We start from the raw sequence: 13,446 nt of genomic DNA, 5'->3' as shown, positions 1-13,446 counted from the left end.
ATTCTCTGGAGAAGGTTTGATAGCAACTCATATTTGACAGAGAATCACACCTCATCTGACTACAGCAACAGAAAGCTCATGGTTCAGTAAGACTCTAACTTGCTGTTTGGTCTATCAACAAGTCTTAAGCTTGTGCTGCATAAGAATAGTGTATCAACTAGTGCTAGATTATGAAACTAGGATGCATATATTGAAGTGATTTACTACATATAAGTGTATTAATAAATGTGAGAGTGAATAAAACATTGAAAGGACATTCTTTGTCTGCCTTCTCTTGGGTCTATGAAAAGGAGTAATGGTGCTGACTTGGCGCTGCATAACAACTCTTAGTACAATCACTGTGGTCTAAACCACTGAGCCTCTTGGTCTTGCTGATAGAAGGTCAGCAATTTGAGGCCCCATGACGGGGTGATCTCCAGTTGCTTTGTCCCAGGTTCTGCCAACCTAGCAGTTCAAAAGCATGCGAGTGCAAGTAGATAAATAGGTACCACTGCAATGAGAAGGTGACATCGTTTCGTAATTAGGTGATCTTGCGCCCGTGGCAGAACTGTCCAGAATGTGCCCCCTAGCCATGGACAAATTAGCTCTTCTTTTCACCTCTCCTCCAACCCCAACCCCTCCACCCATTCACCCTCCATTTAAAACCATTTCTTATGAGGCAATAATCAATATTTATATTTAAGGACATATTTTAAGGATAATTTTGTGCCCCCTATAGCCTGTGCCCCATGGCGGGGGCCCACCTTGCCACCTTGCCACCCCCTAGCTACGGCCCTGAAGATAGGCAGGTAGTTTCCTTCCTCCTCCTCTTCTCTTCCTCCTCCTCCTTATCCTGGCTGCCCATTCCTTTCCGTTTCTACTGCTGGAATTCCTGGGAAATCACCACAGACCAGCAGCCAATTGCTTACATACAGGCACTGATCCATGAACGACCATTTTCAGTAGTGTTTTTCCAACAGAGAGAAAATAACAATATATTATTACCTTCAGTCCCTATTTTATATTTATTCATTGAAATTTCAGTCAATAATTCTGTTTGGCTGATGAGTATGGAGAGAATAAACATGCAACTTCGCCTTGTGGATCTTGACTTGCAAATAATTTCACTAAAATGTGAAAGAAAAGGTCCATTAAGATCGTTGAGATTAATTTTCATGTCAAGGAAGCTTTAGAAACTTTAGAAAGAATGTTTCTCAGTATATTTAACCTCTGTGAAGTACTGTATGTGTCGGTTATTATACTATTCATTCTACCATTCAGATTGCATACTTGAAAGGGGGGGGGGAGTGCCATCTGTTTTTAATTCTCATATAACTTAGTCTTTTCCTGATTTTAGTTGCTGCCTGTTATTCAAGTCAGCCCTGAACAAAAGAATATAGCATTTAGGGGGAAAGATGCAAAGCAGTAACCCAGCACTGGAGGATAAGATAGAGAAGATCTCCACAGCCACCATGTATTTTCCTTTGGTGCTCAGGTAGGCAGGAACAAAGGACAACCAAACACTGCAGAACACCATCATGCTGAAAGTGATAAATTTGGCTTCATTGAAAGTGTCTGGCAACCTCCTAGCAAGGTATGCCACCGTGAAGCAGACAAGGGCCAGGAAGCACATATAGCCCAAGACACTATAAAACATGACAGGTGAGCCTTCATTACACTCTGCTATAATTTCCCCATTGACGGAGTACATGTCTGTATCTGCGTATGGGGGAGAAATACTCAACCAAAGGGTACAAATTCCTGCTTGAATAAAGGAGCCTGAAAACATGATAGAGTTTGTCAGCTTTTCCCCCATCCATTTTCTCATTCTAGATCCTGGTCTAGTAGCCATAAATGCCAGGACCACAGTGATGGTTTTAGCTAACAAGCTGGAAAGAGCAAGAGAAAATATGATGCCAAAAGTTGTTTGTCGGAATAAGCAAATTAGCTGCCCAGGTTTTCCAATAAAAAGCAAGCAGCAGAGGAAACACAGCAGGAGGGATACGAGAAGAATGTAGGTGACACTTTGGTTGTTGGCTTTGACGATGGGTGTCTTCTGGTGCTTCACAAATATTATTATCACCAAAGCTGTGATCAGAGCAAGAGCAAGAGCAGACAAAGCTAAAGTCATTCCTAAAGGTTCCTCGTATGAAAGGTAGGTTATGACTTTGGGAATGCATTGGTCCCGGTGGAAGTTTGAATATTGATCTTCTGGACATTCCGTGCAGGCATCCATATCTAGAAAAAAATTAAAAAAATTTTATACTCATTGTTGCAGCTGCATTAAATCTCTCCTCATTTCCAAGTTCATTAGCCAAGGGCTGTCATTCGTCTGCAACCTCCTCACATGCGAAGACTATCCATCTTTGCTTTTAAGCAAAGACCAGCTCCATCAGATGTGAGATATCAGCAAAGAAGGTGTTTTGAGGTATATGGCACATTATTCCACAGATCCTAGTCCAGAACTGGTGGGACGCTATGCCAGCCCTGGAAGAACTAGCAGAAAGCATAAAACTAATTTTAAAAGTCACCGCCACCTTCCACCCTAATGAACATGATGTTATAACACTGGTCTTAAAGATCTACATTGACTCCCAGTACAGTTCTGATCACAATTCAGGCCCTGTATATATAGGAATATGTATATATTTAGGCCCTGTTCATCTCAGACAATAATTTCCAGCTCCGAGGGCCTTCTGGTTAGTCACGGAGCTTCATGCTCTGGCACCAGGGGGCGGAGAGCAGGTGGTGGTGGGGCTGGTGCGCATCCTGGGGCAGGGTATGCTACCTGCAGGGGCGTGGCACCCAACGCGGGTGGGGGGCAGCTGCGATGGCACCTACCTGGGATCGCGATTCCAGGGGCTGTGCATTCCACCCACACTCCTCTTCCTCTGCCAGTGCTTCTGGTGGTTCCCTCACTGCTAGAAATGAAGTTATAGGGAACCAGGCAGAGGGCTTTCTTGGTGGTGGCACTGCCCTGTGGAATGCCATCTCATCTAATGTCAAACAGTTAAGCAACTACGCAACTTTTTAAAGACATCTGTTGGAAGCCGCCCAGACTGGCTGGGGCAAACCAGTCAGATGGACGCGGTATAAGCAATAAATAAAAAATAAAAAAATAAAAAAAATCATTCTATTGATTCACATCTTTTACTTATTTGAAGAAATAAATTGAGATTAATAGTGTCTCAGATCATATAAATTCAGTGGAAAATTATAATGAAGATGAATTGTTGAAAATTCAGCTTCCCCTTGATGTGATGTGTCTCACAATAATGTTCTGCAGTGAAATATAGAATAAGAGATGTTACTTCCAATACCAATAGTTAGCAAAAGATATATAATAAAACCCATTTGGTGTCCTCCTAAGCCCCTGGCCAGAAATGCTGATGTCAGAACATGAAAGTCTAAATAGTAGCTTGTTTTACTACATGTCTTAAATTTGGACTGGGCTACTTCTGAAAAGGAATTGTTTACAGTGTTGGTGGAAAGTGTACTGCATATGGAATATTTTCAGCATTCAAACAAAATAATGCACATGTTATGCATGATTGTTTCCCCCCTTTAAAGCCATATGGTGGGTTTCAATGTAGCACTCAGTGGACCAAGCACATGGTGAATGAAGTCCACGCATGCAATGGCACTCCCCCCCCTGTCCTCCCCCTATTCTCCATGAGCTCCAAAATTATTCCATGGAGCCTTGTGGGAAACCCAGAATGGGTTTAGGTGCTGCAGGGGGGAAACAGCAGGGTGCTTCCATTGCATGCGCAGGCCTTGTTCTGCACGCATAACAACTTAGCTGAATACCAAATATAGTCACATCAGTCATGCTGGATAATTGTGGAATACATTCTGCACTTATTAATATTCAATTTATTACTCACCCTTTACCAACAGATCCCAACAGATGCAACATTTTAAAACTGTACATTAAAAACAGTTATGATACTGTTAAAATAATTAGTGGTGCAGGAATGTCCTGAAAACACCTACCTTAAGTGTCAAATGCACATTGACCTCTGTGACAACCATATCTCCTACCTGTCTGGTTAGAAATCTTCCCTTCTGGGCAAGGAACACATTCATAACAGCAAAAAGGCTCCCCTTCCTTCTTTTTCCTACTGTATCCAGGATGGCACTTGTCATTACACAGAGAAGTGGGAAGAATCTATAAATAAATGTCCAATTTTATCATTTTCATTACAATTTGCATTTCATTGAATATCACCACACATTGAATAATAGACTTATCTTTCCCCCTTCCATGCTTCCATTTATTTATCAATTAAGACTACATATTCTAATTCCCCTATTATTCAATTTTTTCCCCATTATAATTTTAATAATTTAAACTGCTACACTTAATTTAATCCTGCTAACACTTTATCTTGCTTTGCATAATTCTTGAGGTATTCTGCAAACATTTTCCACTTTTTCTTAAACACGCCATCTTGCTGATTTCTTGTTCTGTTGGTTAAATTTGCCAATTCTGCATAATCCAATAATTTTATCTGCCACTCCTCCTTTGTTAGGTTCATTCTCTCTTTCTATTTCTGAGCATATACCTCAGACTGCTGTAATTGCTTAAAGGAATTCTTCAGTTCTGTGGGGACTTCTGTTCCTAATATACCTTGTAAGAAGGTTTCTGGTCTTTTTATAACATTTTTTGATTTAATTATATATCACCTCCCAGAATTATACATGTCCACCACATATGATAAAAAGTACCCTCCCATTCTTGATACTTGCAACAGGTACTTGATTCTGATTTATACATTTTCGCTATTTATAGGTGGTATTTATTTTAAAATACCACCTATATATAAAATCTTCATGAAGTTTTCTTTCAACGTATCACAATCTGTAAATTTTAAATCCTTCCTCCACAATTTTTCCAACACACTTAATTCTATACTATGTCCTATATCTCTCTTCCAGTGTATCATGGCTGACCCATGTCAGTCTGGTTTTATGCCTGGTTATGAGGAGAAGAACAGGGGACATGTCAATGGCTTTTGATGCCATTGACCATGGTATCCTTCTGAGTTGACGTAGTGGACTCTACTTCTCTGTAACATCTGAAACAAGGGGGGCTGTAGATGTGGTGAATCCCTTGAAGCTGGTCAAGAGGCTGAAGCTGATGCAAATTACAGTTGCTTGCCTGCTTACTGGGACACAGTATTGGCAACCAGTCACATCACTGCTGAGAGAATGGCACTGGCTACCAATTTGCTGCTGGCCCATGATTAAGGTGCTGGTCTTCTTCTGATGCCCAGAGATGACTTTGAAGGGTTTGTGAAAGTGATCAAATGATTAGCACTCCTGAAACTGATTCTGAAAGAGACATAGACTTTAATTCCCTAGTAGGAATATACAATGCTGTGATATTGGTGGTTCTAATTCTATTGGGGCCTGGGGAGATTTGATGGGGAATGATATCCCCATATATTTTCCTGCTTGTATTTTATAAAATTACTAGCTGAAGAAAGTGAGTAAGCAGCTTACTCCAGGGCCATCTTAGTTTTAATGTTCCATTTTTTGAATCCCCCTTCCTAAGTAGTTCTGCTGCCAACCATTTACTCTTTTGGTGGCAGTTGAAAACACTCTTCTTTCAGATGGTCTGCTGCTACTCCTTTATTCTTTGCCTTTTTTATTTTCTGTGCACAATTAAATTATTAGTTCTTGCTTTATTTTTGTATTATGAATGTTGCATTTGATTGATTTGTTGAGGTTTTATCTGTAACCATCCCTGGGATCATGTGAGGAAGGATGGGAAATCAATGGAAATACTATACACCTGAAATTATTGCTATGAACCAATTTCTTATGCTCACTGTGAATATATCTACAGATTAGCCTTACTTTGCAAGCATTTCCTGAGTCTCCAGTGACCCTCTTTAAATGAATCCAACCCAGGGTACATGTTGGAAGTCTTGAAACCTTTTGCTGATTGCAAAACGGGGTGCACTAATTGGAGTGTATGTAACAATATGGGGGGGGAAAGTCTTTAGGCACATTTGAACAATCCATTTCCAGTTATTTGGAAGAAAAAGATTTACAAGTCTTCCTAGCTCACCTGGTTAAATGTTCTATGCCACACAATGCGTTCATCCTGAATGGTTAATTCCTTGCCTGGAGGAGCTTGAAGATCCAGCCTTCCAATTTTGACTCTACCAAAACATTGATTTGGAAACATTACCCAGTTGGTCACATCAAATGCTGCCTTTATCTCTCCATGTTCGTTTAGCTGTATTGTCTCTCCAGCACTGTTGTTGAATGTGAGATTTCTTAGAAAGGGATGGAGCTACATTCAAAAAATATAGAAAGGGGTAAAATGTTTGAATTCTCAGAGTGGTGAATACAACCATAATTTTCAGAGAGGTGTGCACTAGTTGTGTGTGTGTAGCCAGCCCAGACATTTTATGAAATAAAAGAAAAAAATCATTCTAAAGTTAATTTGTAAAATACTAGAGAATATTGGCAGTTTTGTTTAAAAACAGTAAAGTTTTGAAAGGTTCAGTTCCTCACCTTGATTTAAAATTGCATCCAATTGTAACCAAACATAGACAAAAACTAGGTTCTCAATCTTACGAATTATCATGCAAAGTTTGCATACTATTCCAGCCAGTGAACTCATGTAAGGAAGTTGTGCCATCACTCTCTACTAGAAACTGTCAGATTAAAGGAATGGGTCTTCAGAACATAACTGCAGGTCATCAGCATAGCAAAAGAAATTTGGTCTTTGAAGAACAGCCTGTCACACCTGAGTAATAGTTATTTTTCAGGTAGGCAGCTTGACCTCTGGCAGCTAACTCATTAGGAGTCATCACTTCTGCATACTTGGAGGTGGCTCCTCCTCCACCTGATTCAGGAAAAGGGTCAACAACCTGTTAATCCCTCTTAGGATCCATCACACAAAACAACAATAGGTTCAAAAGTATCCAAATGTATCAATGAAGATGGTGTGGCATCAAGATACATTTCCACCAAGCCAAAGGAGCTTGGGAAGAGACAAATGAATAATTTTCAGGTGCAGGCAAAAACTCAACATGATGAGGATGCTTTCTAATAAAAGATGAAAAGGTAAAAAATTCCTCCTCTTTCTTTCTTTAAAAAAGTGTTCCTGGTATATTAGCCAGCAGTGAAGATGTGATCAGCAGCCCTGGAGAATGCAGAATTGTAGACTCAACCTATACATAGGGTCTATCAGGGAGGTCAGTAGGGGAAGACAACCTGACCAAAATTTGCCCATATAGGACGCATGACATAAAAGTGGATGATTTATTAGTGAAAGTGCTATGTATAACACAGCAAACAGGGAAGCCAGCCATTTTCACCAAGCTATTTGGTAGGAAAGAAAAAGTCTTGAATGTAGGATCTGTTTATGTACATGAGATTTTAATTTATTTTTTTACACAGCTGTGGAATAATATGGTGTTCTAGGCGACCCAAGAGGTGTCAATACTGTGCTGTGGGTAAAATTACCTCCCATGGCTGCAGATTCTGCAAATCCACTCTAGCCACCTTTGAATTTTGTTTGAATCTAGATTGATACATAGCATGTAGAGCATGTGCCACTGCGTGAGGAACATTGTACACAGCATAGCTGCTGCCAGTCATGCTCATTTCAAAAATTTGTAATGGAAGACTCTCCAATTTCTCCTCCTCAGTGCAACGTTTCTTAGGCTCTTCACCCACACTGTTATTTTTCAATGAGCAATTGAAGGTCTTTTCCCAGAAATCCTTGATCAAATCATTTTGTTTTTCCTCAAAAGGATTTAGACTCTGAAGAAATGTCCTGAATCCCAGGGGTTCATTTGAGTGCATAGATACAGATAAGGCACCCTGTAAATGATGCATATTCCACCTCCTTTCATTGGTGGTTTTCAAATCCCAATGACTTGTCACAAGCCATACTTTACCCATAGGAAGTTGTGCCATATGAAGATACCCGATCAAAATGTGCATCACCATGGAACTACCATAGACCACAAAAACATTGGCTTTGCTTGTGATGACAATTGAAATTTTATTAAATTCACTAAGGAGCAAATCTGTCATTCCTTCAGCATAAGCCAATAGCCATATTCTACGTATAAAATCAACACAGATGTAATTCAGGGTAAGCTGTGGAACTAATGCTTCCAAAAAAAATTCTCCGGTAATATATTTCATAGTAAAGAGACCAATCCATGTCCATTTGAAATGCAAAAGTAACTTGACCAACCCATTGTACTCATGGACTTCATTAGGGACCATCTGGTACAGGGAATGGTACTGTCTTCTTTCAGTCACCCTTGAGTCAAGACAGGCATAGGAGAACTAAAAGCAAACACATATATGATACGAAAAGCACTGAAAATGTGTGGATTAAGGGTATGCATTGCTAATATGGATTACTTTTGTCCACAGCCACTACTTTGGGTTAAATGAATGTTTCATTTACCAGGAAAAATAATGATAGCATCTTCAGATGAAGGGCAGTATACAAATTTAATTACTACTACTACCACTGCTACTACTGCTACTACCATCAACAGCAGCAGCAGCAGCAGCAGATGCATAGCAGGATATATTTAGATGACTTTCTCATTAGAAGCAAAGGGTTAGATGCATTCTTAAACTAGTTTTACTTAGTTCACATCAATGGATATTTCAAGCCAAGGCAATCTTGATGCATTTAATTAGAAATAGTCTAAATAAACATAATTTAGGGTGTAATCCACTGGTTCCTTGAAAGGTGTCTCAGTAGTCATAGGGTTTGTCTGATACTATTTTCCAAAGAAGTGCAGGAGCTCAAGCTGCAGAGAGGGAGAAATGCCCCTCCAAGCCGCCTCTCCACTTATCACTAAGACTAAAACCCGTACAGACCAACAAACTTTGAGGCAGACTGCAGCAGAACTGAACAGACCTACTGCTCAGTGGCTGACACAAAAAGTCTGTTATTAACTGACATAATTGTAACAACTTACACAACTGCCTCATGCACAAGTTATATGACCTCACAAGATTCTTTCTTAGAATCTTGCAGTCCTTGTGAGTATTAACTCTTTACTTAGCATTTTGGATGCTCATATCTCACACAATTTCAGTACTATACTAAAAAACACCCACCTGAGGAATCTTGTACATGTTTATAATAGTGGCCAAATTGAAGGAGAGCTCAGGGAACTTTGTCCCAAGAATGGCCATCAAATTGTTCCGGGGTTCACATTTATAATTTGGAGCTGAAATATGCCGTGGAGAAAGTAGGTCCAGTGACAGCTTAGAAGTGACGACAACCCTGTGCATGCTATCATAGATTCGGAAGCCCAACGTGATGTTAGGCAGAATATGGTGATTTTTGTTTATCTCCTCTACAGCAAATACCATGGCAAGAACCTCCTGGTAGTTTTTTGGTACCACACTGCAATACAAATTAGGGGTGGGGGGCAAAAAAGCACACAGAATATTATTTCTCATATTTTTTATCACCTCAATGAAATAAAACAGGTTGAACTGCTTATTTAGTAGCAACAATCTTCTAAATCCATTAGTAAAAATCTGCTGTGCACAGAATATTTCCTGCATTACAAATTGCAGTGTAATGTGTCCTTTACTGCAAATCCATTACAACATGGCCTTTGTAAGGATTTTTGGATTCTTTTGAACAATACTTGTGTCCATGTGTCTTATTTCATCATAAAGCAAGGGACGGGGGCTCAACTCACAACACTGTAAACTTGTGCTATATTCTTTTATTGGCCTTTGTAAGTATTTTTGGATAGATTTATAGTCTTTTGAACAATTCAGAAAAAAGTATTTTCATATGCTCTACAACTTTTAGAGCTGTGAAATATTTCTAGTCTATAACTCATGGACATCCAATGGAATGTTTCCAGGGTAGGGCTATCATGTGCATTATTTACAAATGAATCAGAAAAAGCCTCTCCTCTTTCCCAAGGTGAGGGGTTGTAAGTGGGTCTCGCTTCCCACGGTTTTCAGGGGGCGTGGATGGCCCACTGAGTTAGAGAGTCCCTGGCCTGTGACATGCCCACAGCCAGCCAATACGCCTGACGGGGGGGGGGGCGTGGTTTGCCACTCTTAAATGTGCGTGGGACTGTGGCTCAGCCTGTTTGATTCCTGCATGCATGGATCTCCTCCCTCCCTCCCTCTATTCTCGTGCATTCAATACCTGACCTTGCTATGGACCTCGGTTGGTTGCCTGTTGAAGGGGCCTGGTAGGAATTTTTTCTCTTGGTAGACTGGCACCAGCCACTTGATTTTTCACCTACCTCGTAGCAAATCATCACAACTTTGTAAGGTTTGGCGGTTAGGCACTGGAGAATGTGTTGTGTGTTGGAGGGGAGGTTGGGGCCATCACCTACCACTCCCTTTGAAGGGTATTCCAATAAAGGAATCCAGTGGTCGTGGTTCCTGTCCGAAGCCCAGGTGGTGACTAGGGCCATGGCATGACTCTCCGGTGACTCTAGGGGAAAGCTTCCAGTTGATTTGTATCAACAAGCTCCCCCTGCAGGTTGTTAACCCTTCTGTGACTTTCTCCATGGCGGGCAGGAGTCAGTTATAGTCTGTTCGGATTCAGTGCCTAAGCCAATACCACTCACATTCTGCAACCAATAAAGTTGTGGCCTTTTTAGCCCATTTACCTAAAATACTTGTGTCCATGTGTCTTATTTCATCATAAAGGGGGGACGGGGCCTCAACTCATAACACTGTAAACGTGTGCTATATTCCTTTATTTGCTCTATTTACACAAATGAATCTGGAGCAAAAACAGATTTAAAGAAGCACTGCACCAAGGCAGCTCTTCAGCTCTCTAAAATCAGGTGTCCAGAAAGAAATTGCATAAGTATATCATATGGAACACTAGATTTATCAAATTAGTAGGCTGCAAAAAAAGTAACAGTAGAATTAAGTGATAAAATATGCACCAAGTTTGCATCTACTAAAAAATAAACAAACCCACCTATGCTGAAAGTGCAGCTAATAAAAGTTCAGAAGTACCAACATATGATTTGCATCTCACATTTCAGATTATAAGAGAGGAAAAGACCTCTTGTTGCTTCATTATTTGTTCTTAATTTATGTGAGATAAAAAATATTAATTCTACAGAGAGGAAAAAGAGGGTGACATACATGAGTTCCTTCTGGGGAGCTGAAGAGGACGGTTCAGATGAAATTGTAGGGAAGTGCATCATGTACAACCGAGAAGCAATAAACCCAATGACAAGATTTCCTGGCTGAGAAAACTCCTGTGAAGTGAAGTAGGTGTTACTTACTTTGCATTGGTCAAAACACATCTTCAGGCTGGAAAGAATTGAATGGCTCTTGCTCACAATATGAGGGAAAAAAACAAGCAGCAGTATCAATAACATCAGCATTTTGGGGACAAGAAATTACTTCCAGACACACGTCACTGTTTTCCTCAATGCCACTTTTATTCAGATGAGTTTGTTTCAACTTAATTTGAACAAGATGTGACCCCATTCCTACATTGATCACTTGGTGTAAGAAGGTGACTGCATCCATCTCCTCCGCTCCTATTTCATGTTTTTCATTTGATTTTAATTGATTTGTCCCCTATTTAATGCACCTCAGTTCTTAACTGCAAGATTGTACATTTTTTTTCTGCCTGCTCACAGAAGTTGTATTTTCTTTATTAGGACGATGTATAAGTGAGGCAATGCTGGGAGAAACAGATACAGTGAGGTGCAGATTCTTCAAGCTACTCAAAATATGTTTAGTTTGGAAGAAACCACAGCACACCCAAAGACTGCAAACTTATCGTAAATCTGTTAGAGCTCAGAATGACAGGGCCTTTCCTGCCCTTTATGCTTTGTACCAGTTCTGAGCATTGGAGAAGACTCTTATAAGTACTTTTATTGTTGTGGTTTATTTTCTCAAGGCCTTGAACACACATTTTCTGGAGTTTGTTTAGCAGGGCAATTATGTGTCCGTAATTATAGGGGTGATAATCATCTCCCCATCTGCAGACATTGTTGTCTCTGCTACATGAAGAAATACAACTGGAAAAACAGTGGGAGTTGAACAGTCTGGTAAACTTGTATGGCATACCCAGCAAGTGTCTCAGAAAAATTGGGGCATCCCAATTTTTATCATGAGAGACCAGTGGCATTTTTGGTCACCAAGGTCTTGCATGATTTTGCACCACAATTTTCCCTCTTGAAACCCCCACTTTTTAAAGGGTTGGGGTCGTGCAATCTTGCACGGTGCCCGCAAACACACATTTTTGGCACCATTCCTTGGGGAAATTGTGAGATCATGACAACCAAAACCACTGCCATTCATTCATGAGAAAAAAATGGGAATATGTTATTCAATAAGATTTTTCCTGCATTTTGCTATCACTGTGTTGGAGGGTATGGTATTATATTTTCCCAAAATCAAAGTAGAATCATTCACTTGTACTTAGTTCAATGTGGTTTCTATTCTCTTGGAAAGAGAGAAAAGCCATTTTTGACCTACAGATGAGGTGGAGTAGCGGATTTCACGGCCCTACTATGCGTGCAGCAGCTGGAACCCAGCCCCCTCACGATTGAGGCGATTCCCGGCCGTGTCACTTCCTGGCCAGCCAATCGGCTGGCTCTGGGGGTGTGGCCTGCCTGATTTAAACCAGGACGCAGCTGGGGATCTCCCTCTTTGCTGCCTGCCAGCTGTTGCTGCTTTTCCCACCCTATAAGGTTTTCGTTCCTTGACCTTTCTATGGATCTCGGTTGGTCGCCATTGAGCGGCCTGGCAAATTGGCACCAGCCACTTGGTTTTTGCCTACCTTATAGCAAATCATAACAACTTTCTTGATATTGGTGGTTATGCATTGGTATTGCTCTGTAGATGGAAGAGGGGAGGTAGCGCCATCACCTGCCCCATATATTGATAAAGGATTCCAGGGGGCATGGCCCTGTCCGAAGCCTATGGATGTGATGGCCTAAGGAACGCCCCCAATCTGTGACCCTGGGGGAGTTCCTGATTGATGTGCATAAGCAGGACTTCCCCTACTGGTGGTTAGCCCTTCGTGGAGTTCAAGCGGATGGGCTGAAGTCGGATATAGTCTGTTAGGACCAATGCCTAAGCCAATACCGCCCATCACCTGTAACCAATAAAGTTGTGGCCTTATTTAGCCCATTAACTTTAATAATTCTGTCATGTGTCATTATTTCCACTGGGGGATGGGAACTCACCACACAACTTAATAACATGAATATTATGCACAAATTCTAATGCATGTAAGTTGAAAAAGAACTCTGCCATGTTATTTTCCTCCCTCTATGAACATAAAATAATATGTGATAATGACTTGTATATGCAGGTGGAGCAGGTATCACTTTCATCCTACCACAATTCAACCAGTCTTATGCAAGTGGTTTATTGGCTGTGCTCCTTCACATATTGTATAAAAAGATGTGTCGGAGTCATGTTGAGGTGAATTGAGATCGAGTTACTTTAAGG

At 40.7% G+C, this 13,446-nt stretch overlaps 2 protein-coding genes across 7 annotated transcripts in view; one reads left to right on the top strand and one right to left on the bottom strand.

Annotated features, from left to right (window-relative positions):
- The window catches only part of LOC310746574 (vomeronasal type-2 receptor 26-like), a 32,757-nt gene extending 23,568 nt beyond the window's left edge, over window positions 1-9,189 (bottom strand). Inside the window, exons 1-4 of one of the 6 annotated variants that reach the window (XM_083580462.1) lie at window positions 9,094-9,189; window positions 8,207-8,275; window positions 6,056-6,283; window positions 4,021-4,147 (exon numbers count right to left, since the gene is read on the bottom strand). In XM_083580462.1, coding sequence (XP_083436588.1) covers window positions 4,021-4,147; window positions 6,056-6,090 — 162 coding nt within the window. In that variant the 5' untranslated portion in view covers window positions 6,091-6,283; window positions 8,207-8,275; window positions 9,094-9,189. Of the gene's footprint in view, window positions 1-4,020; window positions 4,148-6,055; window positions 6,366-8,206; window positions 8,604-8,951; window positions 8,977-9,093 lie in introns of those variants that run through there. The other 5 variants (XM_083580464.1, XM_083580461.1, XM_083580463.1 and 2 more) reach the window with 5 other exon arrangements.
- LOC310746597 (erythroblast NAD(P)(+)--arginine ADP-ribosyltransferase-like) overlaps window positions 1-13,446 on the top strand; it is a 420,131-nt gene that overhangs the window by 351,769 nt on the left and 54,916 nt on the right. The gene's annotated exons all lie outside the window — the stretch shown is intronic.

Source organism: Podarcis filfolensis (assembly GCF_964270895.1).
Source record: "Podarcis filfolensis genome assembly, chromosome: 13".
In the NCBI taxonomy this organism is placed as follows: Eukaryota; Metazoa; Chordata; class Lepidosauria; order Squamata; family Lacertidae; genus Podarcis; species Podarcis filfolensis.
The sequence above is the reverse complement of the archived record's forward strand: the minus strand, read 5'-3'. Positions and strand labels throughout refer to the sequence as shown.